Raw genomic sequence first — 18,000 nt, 5'->3', positions numbered from 1 at the left:
AATAAACAATAATAACTTATTATTGTTTATTATTAATAAGTAATAATCGATTTAAACCCTAAACGATCGTCAATATATTGTGCTCACAATTATTGTGAGCACAATATATTCACACATATATATATATATATGTATGTGCATAGTGCATGAGACTATCTTATGGAGGGTCGTGGTTTTTTTTCTCATCCGTCGCCCACCCTTGTCGAAAGTGCTCGTACAGTTATGCGTGTTTTTACTTGTTGCGCACTGCGGTCCGGTGCAAGTCTTCATTACCGGTGGCCTGGGCTGGTCGCGGCAGGCGGTCCCGGCGGGCTTGTTGGTGCCGTACCAGACGCACTGCAATATTCGGTACCTCAGCCCGTCCTTTTCGCATGACGCCGTACACTGAAATCAAACCGAAAATGCCAACGTCGTAGTACAAAAATATATCATTGTATCTACAGTAGATGAAAGATGAGAGCCTATGTATAGCTATATAATAACGGTGGCGAACATCGCACGTTTGCACATAGTATATCGTAATTATATTATCAGCTGCAGTACCTAGTGGAGTAGGTTGCAAGAATGATAATCAGGCTACATTATAATATTATGTGCAGCTCGGTCACCACTGCAGTTGTATTACTTAAATATTGTATTAATGTAATATCTCTAATATATCGACACATTGTTATCATGGTATGAAATATTATGTATATATTTGAGATCATAGGCGTAATGTGGGGGGGAACTGCTTCCTAAGATATTTAACTGAGTGGGCAATAGAGTCATTTTACCTTATAGATTTTTAGTTTTACAGTTTGCCCCCCCCCCCCAGAATTGACCCCAGATTACGACTATATTTGAGATGATTCCAACACGTATTATTGGTTATCCTAATTATTGCATTGAGGCGTTTTAACAGCTACTGATACGCATGTTCATCACGCTCCAACCACTTTCCTCTGCACTTTTGTTTTTGCCTATTATGCGTTTATATTGTAGATATTATTCTATGTAAGCATAGAGTACACTGCTTGAAATAAAATGAATCATCCAAAGAAGGTTTTTATTATTTTATAATTAAATTATTGTATTATTATACGTCTTAATGTTTGAACAAATATCTACCTAATTCCATGTTATGTTATCATGCAATTTTTTTAGGTTCTTATAACTATTCCTATATAAAAATAATACAATTTACCGTGTAGATAAGAACAATGTTATATTATTTCAGTTAAAATCCCCTTGGTTAAATAACCCTACCTATTATTATTATTATATTGTAAATGGTGCTGTAGGACCTAAATACCATAATAACAATGAGCCTAGATCGGTCAATAAATTATCTGAAATTTAAGTCAATCTGTGATTAAAAATATCTGTAAGTATAATAATATTAACTATAATGATTCTTTTTCAATAATAAATTAACTGCGTTGAGGTAGGTTTACATTTAAACGTGACATTTATAATCCATGAATTAATGTATTATTAAAATTATAACGTAACCGTATCGCCGCTAACTATTTTTTCTATTCAATTTATATATTTGCTTATCTACGAATTGTCTGTGTAATTAGTTTAATATCAGCACGACATGTAAATAAACCTATACGGGGTTAAAACATGATTTTTATCACGACAAAATTTATGACAAAATATCATGTCCACCATAATTGGTACAATGATACATTTAGTATAGAGTATGTGAAAATAGGTTTTGTTTACTAAGTAGTATATAAATTCCACCTATCTACCTATATAGCTATAATATGTCCTTTTTTAAAATTTATTTAAAAAGATAAAAGTATAAAACCACAACAAACACCATGACATACTAATTTTAAGTGTGATACATAATACTCAAATTTGGGCAAAATTTTTAAGCAAAAAAATATTCACGAATCGTCAACTAAATTTTATGATTAGTTATATTATAGAGTACTATATAAACGTTTAGAAACATAAACTATATATTTGCAAAAAATATTTTTAATAAAAATCAAATATTTATACACTTAGGTATCACAGGGCACTATATAATTTCAAACGAAACAGAAAATTCCGAGGGGAAATTTAAATTGTTAATGATAAATTAAAAACTTTTGAAACGCTTGAGTATAATTATATAATAATAACTGCCTGCCAAACTTTATGATTTGAACATAAATAATTTATATTATATTGTAGGTCATTGTGCAATATCTTTTAGAGAAAAAATGTTTGACGATCAACATTTTCGTTCTGAAATTAATGTAGCGTTTGATATATTAATCAAAATAAAATATTGTGGACAGGAAAAAATAACACGTCACATTAATTATACAGAATTAATATATATTTGTATGTATGGATAATAAATAACAATATATCTATGCATGCCGTATCCTTTAAATGTAAATCGCGTTTATGTAGATATAATTTACCGATTTCCCACGACAAATATTAGGCAAACAAAAATTATATTTATCTTTAACAAAACATTTGGGTGGTAAAAACCACCTCGGTGTATATACCAATACAATAATATTATAATACTACTGCAGGGGAAATATTATAATGATAGGTAATACATTTAATATAGACGAAGATTGACGTTACTCGTGCGAGTGTTGTATACGCACGTCAAAAGTTGATTTCCTACCTTATTTGTATGCAAGTTGAAATTTCACACACTTACGCAGTGTTTGTGACGTGCGCGCAAATTGTGTGTGTGTGTGTGTGTGTGTGTGTGTGCGTGCACTCACGCGTGAGAGAGAGAAAGAGAGAGAGAGAGAGAGAGAGAGAGAGAGAGAGAGAGAAAGAGAGAGAGGGAGCGAGAGTGAAAGAGAGGCAGTGAGGAGTATGTTATTATAACAAATTACGTTTTATATATTATTATTATGTTTTGTTTTAAAAACAAAAAATTAGAGTGTAATCAGATCGCTGGACCGTTCTAGTTGAATAATTGATGCGGATAAAAATAAAATAAAGTCGTTGTTCGTGGAATTTCAGGAAACTGAAGGTATATGAATTGCTAACTGCAGAAAGAGAATAGGTTTTTTTTTTATATCTTTTCAGGAGAGACAAAAACCGAAATCATAACATGTCCCTTTTCTATAGTAAACTGAAATTTCTAAACACTATATTTAGCGTTTGTATAGTTGTATATTTTGATTCCTTTCTGCAGTAAACGATGTAATTTACGCGTGCAAAAAATGATAACAAAATCGAAATTGATAAAAATGGACTTGTCCCCTTTCTGCAGATAGCGATTCATATATTCTGCAGGACTGCAGCTGCAGTATAGGTTAATATCATAGTGATTTGTGGGTAAATACGAGTGAACGCGCAAACGCACACACACTCTACGCAGCTTCAAAAGTGGTCCAGCGCGTTTATCGACCATCGCGCGACAGTTTCATTTAGACGCGGCGCAAATTGAGATAACGCACGCACCCCAGCTCGGCGGTGTATGTACGGTCGCAAATAACTTATAATTGACAGTGACGTCGACGCGAATCGAAAAACTCGATTTTTATCCCTTCTTTCTTCTCGCTATTTTTTTTTCTTCCTTTTTCACTTTTTTTTTCCTCGGTTGCATTATTTATCGACGTCACCCGCGGCGCACACACGCAGCACCTATACGCGCACGCCACACACTCACTGCAGACACTTACCTCGGACCACTCGCCCACTTTCCAAGTGCCTTTGCACTGATCGTTGTAGCATTCCTTCCGGTTCACCGGCTTTTCGATCCCGTGGCACGCCTCGTCCGATATAGTGGCTCCATCCGAATTCTGACAGTACACGTTTCGCCTCTGCATCGCTGCGCAAAGTGGAAAAAAGGGGGTGACTTGTTTAAAAATTTAAATAACGTTAAATATTTACGGGCAGATCTATAGGTCGACGAAAACAACTAGGAGGCTATAATAATACGTATATATTATGTAAGCGACAAAGCCACAAAATAACTACTGTGTAGAGCTATGGGTTTTTCTACCATTTACTGGTCATTCTCAGTAAGAGCTAAAATTCATAAATCTTATTCAGTCATGTATAAAAAAAAAAACGTTTTGTAGAAATCATGATGGTAAAATCTGATTGATCTATAACCAATATAATTGTATTTTTATAATACTTATTTAAAAATTCAAAACTTAGCTATATCAACATATGTTAAATTAAACTAAACTTTTGCTTATACTTTTTTAACATACATTGATTTTGTTTGAAAATTTTAATTATACATTATTTGCACACCGTATAACTTTTGTGGCACCTTCTACTATTATTATATTTGATTGACATGTGACGTGATCATGTGACATGATCGACACATTTTTCGTTGTACCTTTTTCTGGGGAAATTGCATCTCGAAAGTTCCTCCCCCGTGACAATGAAAATTAAACAACAGCTTGGCTTATGGTTGTTTTAGTAATTTAATTTTGAACACGCGATATGGAAATACATTTTAATGGATATATTTCTTGTAGTAGAATAGGTAGCACAATAGTTCAAGTGATGCAAATAAACGATAATTAATTTTCTTAAATCATAAGTGATTCACTAATTTTTCGATATCCATTCTTATTAATTATGTGTTATCATAACGTTATCGCCATAATACTACCGAACTAAGTTTAACTTGCTTAATTTTTCTAGTATTACTGAAACGTTAACATTGCCTAAATACCTAGTTATGGCCAATCTTAATGCAATTTAGTTGTCTACTTCAATACTTTTTAATGTTAGATAATTATCAAATATCCAACTTGGTTTGCCTGTGGCATTATTTTTTATTAATACGCCCATTAAGTGCCTGAGCTTGATTATTGATGGTAATATAATATTATATACTTTATGCCCATTTTACTAAAGAAACAGTGTATCCGTTATGGATACACTGTTTCTCCCTCTCTCTCCCACAAAACAGACAAAAATGTTTTTATTATTTGAAGAAATAGAAAGTTTAAAATAATTAATCACTATAATAATAATTTGTAAATATGGTTGGAGAGAGGGGGGGATAAATGTAAGCCCATTTTGTATTTTTAACAAATACCACCTATGTAATATATAGGTATTTATGATATTATAAGTTTATTTTCGCACCAGTATTCCAGGTGAAACACTTGGACTCCTCACACGGTTTCCATTCGGTCACCGACCACTGCGGACAATCATCTGTCTCGCACTTTTGTATGGTGACGGGCGTCGGCAGCCGGGCGTCCTCGCACAAGTTGTTGTCCACGCTTTGTGTCATATTGTTTAGTTTGACCATGCAGTGGGCAGCTCTCATCTGCGAGGAGGCAAACGTTTATGTGACAACAGGAATAATGTATTTTTAAAATTTATGTTGCTGAGTGGCGTAGTTCACAGCCAACGATATAAATAATAAATACCTACGCCATTGTAGCAAAAGAAGACAAAACCGTACCTGAAAACCGTTTCCCCCGCAAGGCGGAGAGCAGTCCGACCATTCCGTGATGACCCATTCGAATTTTACGCTCTTCCGGTCACCTTCAGCGGGAAAAAAAACTTGTGTTTAATGATTCTTTTAATTAATTACAATATTATTATTACAAAACTACAATACTATTATTATTTTTAAAATATTAACAAGCACCCATATGTGTATTATAGTCAATGATAGGTACCTTTGCCGAGCAAAACGGGTTTGCCAAACATGTCTTCGGTGCTGGTTTCGATTTCTGGAGCTGGGTTCGCCGGTTCTTCCATAAACATTCTATTCACCCGTGCGTTGCTCACACCCTGAAACGGCCACAGAGCCTACTCATTTTATTAGTATGAATTATTGTCAAGATGTTTTGCCGACGGAAAATGAAACAAAACTTTCCCCAGGCTCATAAATTTACGTGTATAACGGCACAACTCAAACAAAATAAAGTGATGTTTACGGAAATTGAAGGTGCGTTAATATTAGGTATGTAAGTACAGGATTCAAATAAACAAAACCAAATATGTACTTATATTATATACATGCAAGGGTTTAATCGTGAGATAATAATAATAGGTAAAAATTGGTGATGGTATTATATAGGGTTGGCTAAACTATATATTATATCATTATGTGTATGTATGTGTGTGTGTGTGTGTGTGTGTGTGTGTGTGTGTGTGTGTGTGTGTGTGTGTGTGTGTGTGTGTGTGTGTGTGTGTGTGTGTGTGTGTGTTTAGGTATGTGATTAATAATAATTAAAATAAAACACTATTATGTATTAAAGTCAACGGAATGTGCAATAAAGTGTAATGATAATATATACATTATATTAATAGATGTAAGGGAGCTAATCATCTACGGTGATAACCCAGGAAATTCAGTTTTATTTTCCTTTATCTCACCTTGAGGTTAAAAAGAAGACTGTGAAGGTGAGGCAAGTTTCGTGAACTTCCGGAAGTGGTGGGTTTTGGGGAGACGTCTATAGCATTTTTCTCTGTTTCCTGTTCACAGACACAAAGAAACGTTGTAATGTACCAACTATACTATATAGTCATACACAATATCTATATAAGAATCGGGTATAGTATAATACTCGTGTGTTTATGCGCCAACGACGTTGTACTTAAACGGTATAATCAATTTCGGGAGAAAACAGGTCAGGTTAGATCAGATAGTATATAATATTAAAAATTGAAAGTAAAAAAAAAGTTAAATGGAAAAAAAGTCAAAATCAAGAAGATACTTGCCACTACGTGTTTTTCGGAAGACGCCGTACTCGTTACGGTAGACTGAATGGTAGTAGTTTTCTGTCGTGACTGTTTGTGCTTCTGTTCGCGATTGTGCTCGCCTTTGATGCGTTCGTGGCTGATGTCAAATGATGGTTCTATCCCTTGTGGATTCGCGTACGAAGGATTCATGCCTTTAGACGAATATAAAATCATGACGTTTAAATAAATTGTTACAACAATAATAAATTAACATCATATATTATACAAAACAACAGTGGTGTGACTACACGAATAAAAATGTGTTTTGACAAAATGTTGCTGAAGATGGAGAGGGATGGGAGAATTAAATAGTAAAAACCTTAGTAGCCTCATCTAATACGACAATGTTAAAACAGTCATATAATGATTCTGAATAGCTCTGTGTGATATAATTTATAGTTAGGTACTCAGGTATCTATATCGATTATTTACCCTAAAGTAAACAGTTATATTTTTTTAGCTGCTTTTTTATTATTAAATCCGCGTGTTGCTCTAAAACAATATATTGGTCTAAAATTCAAAAAATAACTTCTTTAAACTGCAATTTATATTCTGTATTAAATTTGAAATATAAAACTATGCTATATAAACTTAACGAGCTTCGCTGACAGAAAAATCAAACACTATACTTATCAAAACCAATAGTTATATACCTACTTATATATCCCTATTCCCTGTAACTATATTCAGGTATATTACAACATATAAGTTATAACATATTATATTATAATATCTACAAATATGTTTAAAAAATAATAAATTTAGTTTTCAGTCAAACGGTAGGGAGTACAAATAACTGGTAGTGATAGTACGTAAATCGTACCTGGGTCTTGTTGGTTCAAAGGCTTGTCGATTTCTTCGGAACTAGGAAACTCTCCCGGCTGGGGTTTGATGTTGATGTTCATTGTAGCTTGGGCGTTACCGGCTATACAAAAAAATAAAAGGTTGCTTATACATTATAACCTATAGATACCTACACGAATATACAGACTATAAAGTGATTCGTCTATCGTGAACCGGGTATAATATTTGAGAAATGTTTAAACAATTTTGTTTACATAAGTTTAAGTATTACAACCTATTGTTTTACATTTATACACATATACATTTATATACCTATCAATACTTGTCCTTACTATTAAAAAAATAATAGTTGAATTTGTTGTACTATTTAAGACATAGTCTGGTGCCTTGGTTCACGATAAAGGATCACCCTATATATATATTTAATCGATACAATACAAATATAGCATATTATATACATATGCAATAACTAATAGCAAAATATTTTACTGTTGAATTTCTATGTAACATACCAATACACGTATAGGTCCCTCGGTCCGAGTACGTGGTGGCCCGGATCTTGAGTATGCCTTTTTTCGATATCCGAACTTTCTTGCCATTTTGCAACGGCTGACCGTCTTTTGACCACTGTATTTTCCCCCTGTAACCCATTAATATTGGTCACAATATATATTATATGAAAATTATAATAATATTATTGTTTAATAAACACGATACATAAATCGGGTCGATGTTCGAATTGAAATTATGACTTTTATCATCAAAAATGTCTAAAACCATCAAAATGATGTTATTCGTGTTAGAAGAGCGTTTATTAATTTCAATAACAAATGTGTAAAATATAAAAATCATTTATATTATATAGGATGCATTGATGCAAATTCATTCACTTACATCTCGCAAATGACACACCTGCGAGCAGGATATAATATATAAAAAAAAGTTCTTCGTATACTCTGACATCTAAATTACATTAAGCGTATTAAGTTAAACATTTTAACTTATCTAGTATATAGGATGGGTATACGTGGATCAAGACATTAAGTGAATTCACAAAAATGTCTTTACGTCATCGACTAACGAAATAAACTCGCGTTGACCCGACGACTGACGTTCGCGGCGGTCACGTTTCGTTTTATGCACTGCGTTCATAATAACAATGGTCGAAAACAATAAGATGCGATAGATATAGATTATATCCTTTATATTATAACACGAAACTCTAGAGGGCTGCACCGAGTGCACTTCAGACCTACAACGCCGTGTAGCTTACATCCACTACATATCTGCAGACCTGATAATTGGCTGATATATTATAGTATGACGTCATTGATCATTATTATTATATAATACTCGCTGGTACGTAATAATAATATGGGCATCTATTTACTATTTTATAAAATATTTTCAATAATCAATCAAAAGATTAATATAACATCGTATTACTATTTATTTTGTACATGATAAATTCATAAGACAGCTTTAGCAGTGGTCAGTGGAGAGTGGCGTACCCAGAATTTTCCGTTTGGGGGGTGGGGGGGTATAACCCCTTACCATCCCGCTGGGCATGCCACTGACAGTGGTTACTGTTTTTTTCTGTGACAATACCGACTGCGCATAGCCACAGACTCTTAAATATATTTATTGAACGTGATTAACAACTGATTATGAAGAATCTATAAACTTTTTAAAACACGAAATAAACTATTTTGGAAATTATTATTTAGCATTCTTAGTGGCATTAATTTGTTGTTATAACATAAGTTGAAATATTAAAATTATATTTTCATATTATATTTTTATTTAATTACATTATTATTAAGAATAATATTCTTATATATATTATATATTTATTATTAATATGTTATAATATATTTTGCACGCCTATAATTTTATGTTAGGATCAATTTCAAATATCATCGCCTCGCTTCAAAGCATAGCTAGAACATCTATAATTGGGGAGTGGGTGGTCCGAACTTCTGGTTCAATTAGGTCTCTTGCGGTGTTGCCTCCCCTGATGAGTACCTGCGCACATTTATGATATTATAGATACCTTTTGTTGACGGGACACCGCATCTTCATTTCCACCCCTCTGTACACCGTCGCCTCGCCGCCTACTTTGAGCATGACGTCCTCCTCGGTGGTAGCCTGTTCATATTTCTGAGCCACGTCTGACACCATGACCGCTTCCTGCGAACTGCAAGCGTTTGGATTGCACAGTCTGCTGTTGAGTGGCTTGTCGGTACCACAATCCGTGTCCGGCCGGTTTATGATGTGCCCGTGGGCAATTCTCTGCACGCACTCAACCACTCTGGTTTTGACGCCACCGTTACACTTTTTACTACACTATAAAAAATAAAGAACGAAAACGTAACGATTATTCATTGAATGATATACATAGAGTTAGTTGATCCGAAAATTATAGCGATACCGCATACAAATTAATGTAGAAAACTTGCATTATTACTCCTATATATCTTACGGCTCTTCTGCATTGGGGCATAACACGTAATTAAATAAGCTATTTTTATACCATAGATAAAAAATATCAATATTGTAAATTGTATTGTTAAGAAATTGGTACGTTAACAATAACATAACTATTCATTAACTTAAACTATAAGTGAAATAATATTAACTTGGAAAATATGGAGCAGACACAAAATAACTTAAGAAAAATACTTAACTATTCACCTAATTGTATGAGGATGTCAGCGCATTATTCGTTTTCTCTCTCTGGCCCACGCGCAACATAGACAAAACGCATTTACGCAAAATCATTTTTTCTATGCGTTTAAGTAATCTTAGAGTAAAGTCACCAATTACAAAAAAGATAGAGAATAATATTTTTGAGGGAATAACATATGGATTTTATATTTTATTATTATTTGACTTAGTATTCGACTTTCAAAATAAATAAAAAAATGTTGTACATTTAAATTATGTTTAAATAGTTTTGAGAAAATATTTAGACAAATCGATATGTCATTCCCTTAAAAGGTAAATGAATTTTGTCTATGTTGCATGTGAGCCAGAGAGAGAAAACAAATAGTGCGCTGACAGCCTCTTAAGTGTTTAAAATAAAGAGAGGTGTAGCCCTCTCTCCTGAGTGTAGCCTAGTCGGTCTTAGTAGTGTAAAAAAAATATTTTTTTTCAAAATATACGAAATTCTTTGTAGTACCAGTATTTCAAGAAACTTATCAATTTACCAAAATCACAAAGTTTTATATTTTAGCTGCTAAGAAAACATATCATATATAAAATCAATTGTGTTACGTATCATATGTTGATGTCACCATGATAGACTTAAAAATAATGGACATAATGGACACTTAAGCTTAACTATACATAAGATATAAAAGACTTGATTTAACGATTTATGTGTAAAATATGGTGCTTAAGTGTTTAAATTAATATGTAAAATATATATTATAGTTATTATTTGAAATACGAAAATATAAAATACTTTTTACAGCCAATTTGAAACACGTAAAGGTATATTACAAAATACCTTCCCTTAATTTGAAATGTAAGACCACCGTCACAGGGGTTATGGGCACGTACCTTCGACCATTCGGAAGTCCGCCATTCCGTGGGACAGTCTATCATGTTGCATTGCTTCCGGTCTGTGGGTGGGGGTTGTGGACACATGTTGTTTGGCACGATAGCTGTGTTCCCTTCGGTCACCTCGTGTATGCAGTTGACCTCGCGCATCTGAAGTCCAATGCCGCAGCTCTGCGAACACGGCTGGAAATCGCTAACATTCCACCTGGGCGGGCAGGGTTGGTCGTTGCACGTCTGCGTCAGTACTTCAGGTTGATCGTTTCGGGAACACAAGTATGGGGAGACGATTTTCTTGTCCTCTTCGCGTACGCACAGCACCAACGATTCTTGTACGCCTGTATACCAAAACAAAAACAACAATAATCGTTTATCAAAAGTTTCAATATGATGATTGGTAATAATATTATCGTAATTTATATTACTATTGTCATTGTCTAAAAAAAATACTCCTTACGTAAAACTGTACACAACTCGAAGCCTTAAGTTTTCACTACTATAAAACACATAATACGATTTACTATACATTTTTGACCGAAATCAATAGCGGTCACTATAATATTAGAATAATATAGTTTAAACTAATTCAAATTTTATAATGAAATCGCGTTTTACGCAGACGTATATTGTAGCTGAAGCACAGCGTTTTACTAGGAATACTCAAATATAATAATATTATTTATAATTCGATAACGCCAACATAATATACAGATGTACATCAAATATTGTAATAATATTGAAACATCAAAATATTATTGTAATAGTTGATGTTTTATTTCACTATATCGAAACCAGTAATGAATCGCTTATCGTAACCTTATATGGTTCAGGCAATACAAATCTAACCTCCAAGACAAGAAGCACTGCAATGCGTAAAGCCTTCTCTTTTCCAAGAGTATGTTTTACCAAACGAACCAGGGGCGACTTTCGGTGGATTGAAATCATCGGAGCTGGCGTCCGCGTATCCGTCCCTGATGGACCTCTCATTTTGATCAAATCTGAAATCACGGATACAATATTACATAATAATTATAACATTATTATAAACTCACATAATTTAAAAAAAAAACATATATCGGTGACATGGCTTACATTTTGTTCAACGAGCAGGGCACCGAGAAGCATTTTTCTACCTCCGGTGGTTTGGGACCGACGCACGCATCGTCTGTTAACTTGGTCATGATTTGAGTGTAATCTAAATGAGCTTTGCAGTACACCTTTCTCGTTCTGATACCATCGCCGCACGTGACGCTGCATGGGCTCCAATTGTCGGAAACGAACCTAAACATATCATTATCAGTTAAATAAATCGCCGTGCGTGCAAATCTGGGTGCTAAAAGTTTACAGTGTGTGCGGGGAAGTTTTTTGTTGGCTGATCAATCGCTGAGCGAGGGCTTGTGAAAAACTCGATTTGGACGCCACTTGGAAATCCGAGTCTGCGTCGAAATTGTCGTCTGCAATATCACGCATGGCAAAAACAAACAGAACGTTAAGTAACAATAGCAAGTAAAATAAACAACCGAAAACACGATACGTTGATTTATTATGTTGGTCAAGCGAAAAGTATTATATTTTTTTTTGATGATTATTTTTGGCAATAATATAAAGTTTTATGTTACAATTTTAAGCATTTTACCGACCAATATTTTACTGGTCCATTGTTTCGTTGAATTTCATAAGCAAATAGCAATATTCGTTTATTGAGGAAAAGATACAATTATATTATAGTATCAATCGAATTTTACAACTTTTGTTCGACAAAATTATTATTTTTCATATACAATAATAATAATATAGGTAAACATTATGAGAATTTTAATACGTAAGCGAATTTAAACTCGCCATAACGGAAATTGTTCAAAATATTTTAAAGTAACTGTTAAGATTTAAGGTAACATTATGAGTGAACGTCCAATTATAAAACGTAAAAATACTTATTTTTGTAGACTTAGGTACTATTCTTAAAATGTGAAACATTTATTACAAAAATGTAATCATTTGAAACAGATGATGAAATTAGTTAAGTGTTACAACCTTCGCTCACAATAATATTACAGTTTAAACTTTTGATTGATCAATATAATTATTACAGAGAAGTAGGGATATTACATATTATATACATTTTAAACAACGCATAAACATAGTGAAGATTTTTGTGTTCGAAGATTATCTACGAATCTTTTAATTTTGACACATTAACATTTATAAAATAAATTATTGATAAATAGAGCTTGGGATTTATTCACTAAAAATTTTCGAAAAATGTATGCTAATATGCAATTAAATTATTAAAATTACCGAAAACTTCTCTAAATTATAGAGAAAAAACAGAGAAAACGTTATAACATTATGTGTATATGAAAATATTAAAAATATGCATTAATAGTATCTATGTTATTAATAATTGTTAAACATGCTTACATTTTTCGAATTTAATTATTTTTTTAAATTTAAGTTATACAATGCAATAATATAAAAAGTGAAACTTTTTATATAACTTTACAAAACAATTAATGTATTCTCATCTTAAATATTCTACAATTTACAAAAAAAAAAAAATTGTGTATGCAAGAAAGTCCTGAACCTTATTGATAATTAATGTTATATTATTACGGCACTTAACTATAAAGTGTATTCATGTAAAAGTATAAACAAACTATTATTGTAAAACATCTAAATTGGTGTATTATATGTGTTTACTGAATATGATTAAACTACTTGTTATTCAGTTCTAATCTAGAGAAAAAATTTAAATTTACAAGACATATTTGCCGTATTGATCAATGGGATGACGATGTGACGTATATACGTAACCTAATAGTTTATTACGTTACCTAACCCTTCGAGCGATATATTATAATATATTATATTATACGGTAATCTCAATAATAAGTTCTCGGCCCTGTCATATACTCGACCCACTCACGTCTTCTGCAGAAGTGCGTCTATGCGCATATAATATAATATGAGTGTTGGTATAAAATATATAGCTTTGATCGAGTATTTCAACGAAAAGAAAAACAAATTACGGGATTCGGGATATTGTTTGACCAGAGTGAAGATTGAACGCGTAAAAGTGTTATTTTTACTACAAATGAATGGAACGGCCCAATAAAAACGATATGGGGAATGATTCGATTAGCCTTCGAGCAAATTTCACAACGGTTATGACCGGCCAGGCTAAACTTGCACAGTTCCACGGGCGTTATAACACTTATACTTTTTTTAAGGTCTGAGTGAGAAGGCGAAAAGGGTTTATGCGCGTCGAGCTGAGCGGGTTTATATCGTTATCGACCGCTTTACAGCTAGCAGTATGAAAAAATGTAATTTAAAATCGCCGTTTTACTACCACCGTCGTGGTTTTGTAATCGAAAATAAAACGGACTTTAACCGATCTCCGTGTTTTATGATTATATTTATTCACGTCGAAGGTCTCTTCGGGCTGGGTCGTATACATAATAATATTATATACATCACACATTGTGTGTGTGGCATGGGAGATGCTGTTCCACCCGTTCAATAATAAATTCGTTTGGGTATCTCGACGAGATTTTTCCCACGACAAATTGATGCCGACCGAAACGACGGTAACACATTGAGTTTTCCATTTTTTGACATGCAACCCCGCTAGTCCAGCTGTCAGCATACATGTCGCGAGACTTTCAAAATGAAAAGTATCGTTCCCGTGGGGCAAATTCCCCTCAAAACAAACACAGATCACGCACACGCACATGCGTGCACCACCGATCGTGTACTTATATATATAGCTTGAACAACGAGCGAATTTATCTTCGGACCATTATTATTCGACCGCTTGTCACAAATCCCCCGCGCCGTCCGTGGTAGGAAAATAATACCTCCTCACATGTATACACAGAAACGAACGTGTAATATTATGTTCTCGTATTTATATTGCGACATTACAGTATAATATATGGTGTTTATAGTTATTACTCATTAGTTATATAGCGTACACGAAAGTATATCGAGCCGTTGGGTCGCGAGGTCTGACGTCGATGTGTATATTATATAATATACACAGGGTGCTTCACAATGCAGGATTTCAATCGCGTGGTTACCCAACATATGGTTACAGATTTCTTCAATTCTGGTTCACGAGGTGGTGGATGTGGTTCCAGCAGAATGGTGCTACACTGTTGGTCCGACAATTGCATAATATTGTGCGAGGAATTCGAAAGCTGACTTCTTTCGCATGAATCGGAGACCAGAGCTGGTCTTAACAGGTGTTTTTTATTTGGAGGCCGTGCTGAAGCTCATGTCTATGGAAACCATAATGACGAAACATATTAAAGCGCTTATAGAAGAAATTCGTCCCCGTTATTGGTAAACTTGAACCTGCAGAGATGTTTCGACGAATGATTGTAAATGTTGTGTCCAGAGTTGAACCTTGCCATAGTAACCCAGGTGGGCATAATATTATGTCCAATTTTATGTCCCATACATCAATGGGTGGGCAAATATAATATATTATACGTGTTCATACAATTTGTTTTGCTTAAATCAAGTTTCCACGTTAATGTTTCATCAAAATTAAAACCGACATTAATAAAACACACTGGGTAGTGCGTATAGTTAATAACTAATGACATAAATATAATAAAATATGATGTAATATATTTTTTATTTTACTGAACTTACGGTAGCACGGCAAGTTCGAAGAACAAGTCTTGGTTCGCCTGGGCTCGGTCATCGGGTCGCAAGTCAGATACTTTTGTTTCGATTTGCAAGTGATGTTTCTGATCTGCATTCCGTCGCCACAAGTCGCCGAACACTGCAATTAATTGAACGGTACGTGAACACGGTAATTGCCCACAAACGAATTTAATATTAAATATTATTTTATTTAAATTTCATATTATTAGAGACAACTGCCTGTAGGCTATGTTATATTTTTCGTGGGCATAATAATAATATTATGTTTGTATTAAAATTTATAAGACTGCTCGGATAAACCGATATAATCCGGAATATAATAAGTCCCTCAACGGACACACTCGAATTGCCTTTATATATACACATCAGAAAATATGAATAGATTTTTCAAAACTTTAAATGTACTTATACCAGCCAGTAATACTCAAAAGAATATATATCGTATATATAATTTTACCTGTATTATTATTATATTCTAGTTTTTTATGGTCGTTTTATCATCGTACCTATGTTACGAAAATCGGACAATACAATTTATAATATGAGTATGGTATGGGATGCGATTCGAGTGCATCCATATTGTACAGAACACTCGAATTTCCTCCGAAAACGACCGGATGCATTATTTGAAAAAAGCCATAGGTATTTATATACAGATTTGTAAGGCGATTCGCGTGCTCCACTCAACAGCGATAAGTTGCTTAATAGTTAATAATATTTTAATAACACGCTATACTCACTTTGGACCATTCACCTGTTGACCAGTCGGAATAACACGGTTGGATGTTGCACTGTTCCTGAATTTTAGGTTTGTGCCCGTGACACATGTGATGCCATACCTGTAACACACAATAGAACGACGTCTGGTCATAAAATGTTAAAATATATTATAATAATAATATAATGTATTATTGCATGTACAGCTTAAGTGAAATAAAATACCGTGATATTCATGAGTAATATAATTATTAATAGTGATTTTTTTTCATTTTCATTACTATTATTATTATTATTATTGTTCAAAACAAGTGCAGTGCTAATTAATAATGTATTACGACTGCAGCCAGAGCGAACAACCGACACCGCCGCGCCCTATTGAAATATTTTATCTCGAGTGAACTATATAATAATAAAAAAATAAATATAAAAAACAAGAAAAAACCGACAAAAATAAATCACAGTAAAAATTCTCGTTAGGGAATTTTCTATGAAAAATATCTTCAAGTCTGTATTTTTCGAACACAACCAAAATGTATTTTGCTCGTATATTTCATTTTACACCGTGTTATATGTTAATGTGTCAACCTCAATAACAAATCGTCTACAATAACAAGTTTCCGTTGACAAATTTCCATTCCGAGACGAACTCCACAATAATATAGGAAGGTACTCGACTAGACCGCCTCCAACGCCGCAACCGACCAACTAGCAAACGTTCACAAAACGAAATAAACAAACCGTATCATTTTAATTCGAAATATTATCATTAAATGGATGATTCACCAGGATACACACCTTCTTTTTCTTCTTCAATAATGCAGTTATTCAAAATCAGATTTTTTGGAATTTTTGAATATATTACGACTTATTATCAAATTTTTAAGATTTGTTGTGTTACTTAAGGACGTTTAAGCTATCCATATTCATAATTTATAAAAATGGACCGAATACCTATAGTGAATAGTACATATATTTTATATTTTTATAAAGCCATTTTCAAAGAATTTTATCCTTATAGTACATTTAAATAACTATTGAAAAATTATTCGTTCGGAGTAAATAAATATTTTTAAAAAAAATATCCACTAAATGATTGAACGTAAAAATGGTGTTTACATTTAAAAAAAACAGAAGTTATAATACCAATTGTAGTGTTCTTCGCGTCATTTATAACATCAGGGAACGTGTCGAAAATGGATTTATACCTATGTTTATATAGTTTCCATAGAAAGTAAAAAGGTTTTTCAGCTTTTTATGCGGTAGTTGATCGCTAATATTAAGTGTACCTAATTTAAAGCTTCTATAATACTACTACAATCCATAATCCATATAAATACCTACTAAGACGCATAAATTGTTATGATGCTGCGCCACAGTTACATGAAAATACACTTTTGAACGCGTCTACTCCAGTTATAAACTGTCACAATTCAAGGCTTTCCCAAATAATTATAATTTTAATAATTGTTTTTATTGCTAGGGTGAATCGGAAACACTCGTAGATAACAACGAAAATGGGAATTTTGATACGTGCACTTTGCTCTATGC

The 18,000-nt window shown here is 33.3% G+C and overlaps 1 protein-coding gene across 4 annotated transcripts in view; it reads right to left on the bottom strand.

Moving 5' to 3' along the window:
- The window catches only part of LOC100169530 (ADAMTS-like protein 1), a 228,026-nt gene that overhangs the window by 2,647 nt on the left and 207,379 nt on the right, over positions 1-18,000 (bottom strand). The window contains exons 9-24 of one of the 4 annotated variants that reach the window (XM_001949080.5): positions 16,473-16,571; positions 15,718-15,850; positions 12,404-12,512; positions 12,151-12,339; positions 11,905-12,056; positions 11,062-11,396; positions 9,551-9,843; positions 8,010-8,137; positions 7,517-7,618; positions 6,673-6,845; positions 6,328-6,426; positions 5,625-5,757; positions 5,405-5,487; positions 5,080-5,266; positions 3,645-3,793; positions 237-384 (exon numbers count right to left, since the gene is read on the bottom strand). In XM_001949080.5, coding sequence (XP_001949115.2) covers positions 237-384; positions 3,645-3,793; positions 5,080-5,266; positions 5,405-5,487; positions 5,625-5,757; positions 6,328-6,426; positions 6,673-6,845; positions 7,517-7,618; positions 8,010-8,137; positions 9,551-9,843; positions 11,062-11,396; positions 11,905-12,056; positions 12,151-12,339; positions 12,404-12,512; positions 15,718-15,850; positions 16,473-16,571 — 2,512 coding nt within the window. Of the gene's footprint in view, positions 1-218; positions 385-3,644; positions 3,794-5,079; positions 5,267-5,404; positions 5,488-5,624; positions 5,758-6,327; positions 6,427-6,672; positions 6,846-7,516; positions 7,619-8,009; positions 8,138-9,550; positions 9,844-11,061; positions 11,397-11,904; positions 12,057-12,150; positions 12,340-12,403; positions 12,513-15,717; positions 15,851-16,472; positions 16,572-18,000 lie in introns of all 4 variants that reach the window. The other 3 variants (XM_008186381.3, XM_003245521.4, XM_008186382.3) reach the window with 3 other exon arrangements.

This window comes from Acyrthosiphon pisum, chromosome A1 (genome assembly GCF_005508785.2).
Source record: "Acyrthosiphon pisum isolate AL4f chromosome A1, pea_aphid_22Mar2018_4r6ur, whole genome shotgun sequence".
Taxonomy (NCBI): domain Eukaryota; kingdom Metazoa; phylum Arthropoda; class Insecta; order Hemiptera; family Aphididae; genus Acyrthosiphon; species Acyrthosiphon pisum.
Note: the sequence above shows the minus strand (reverse complement) of the source record. Positions and strands in the feature narration are given on the sequence as shown.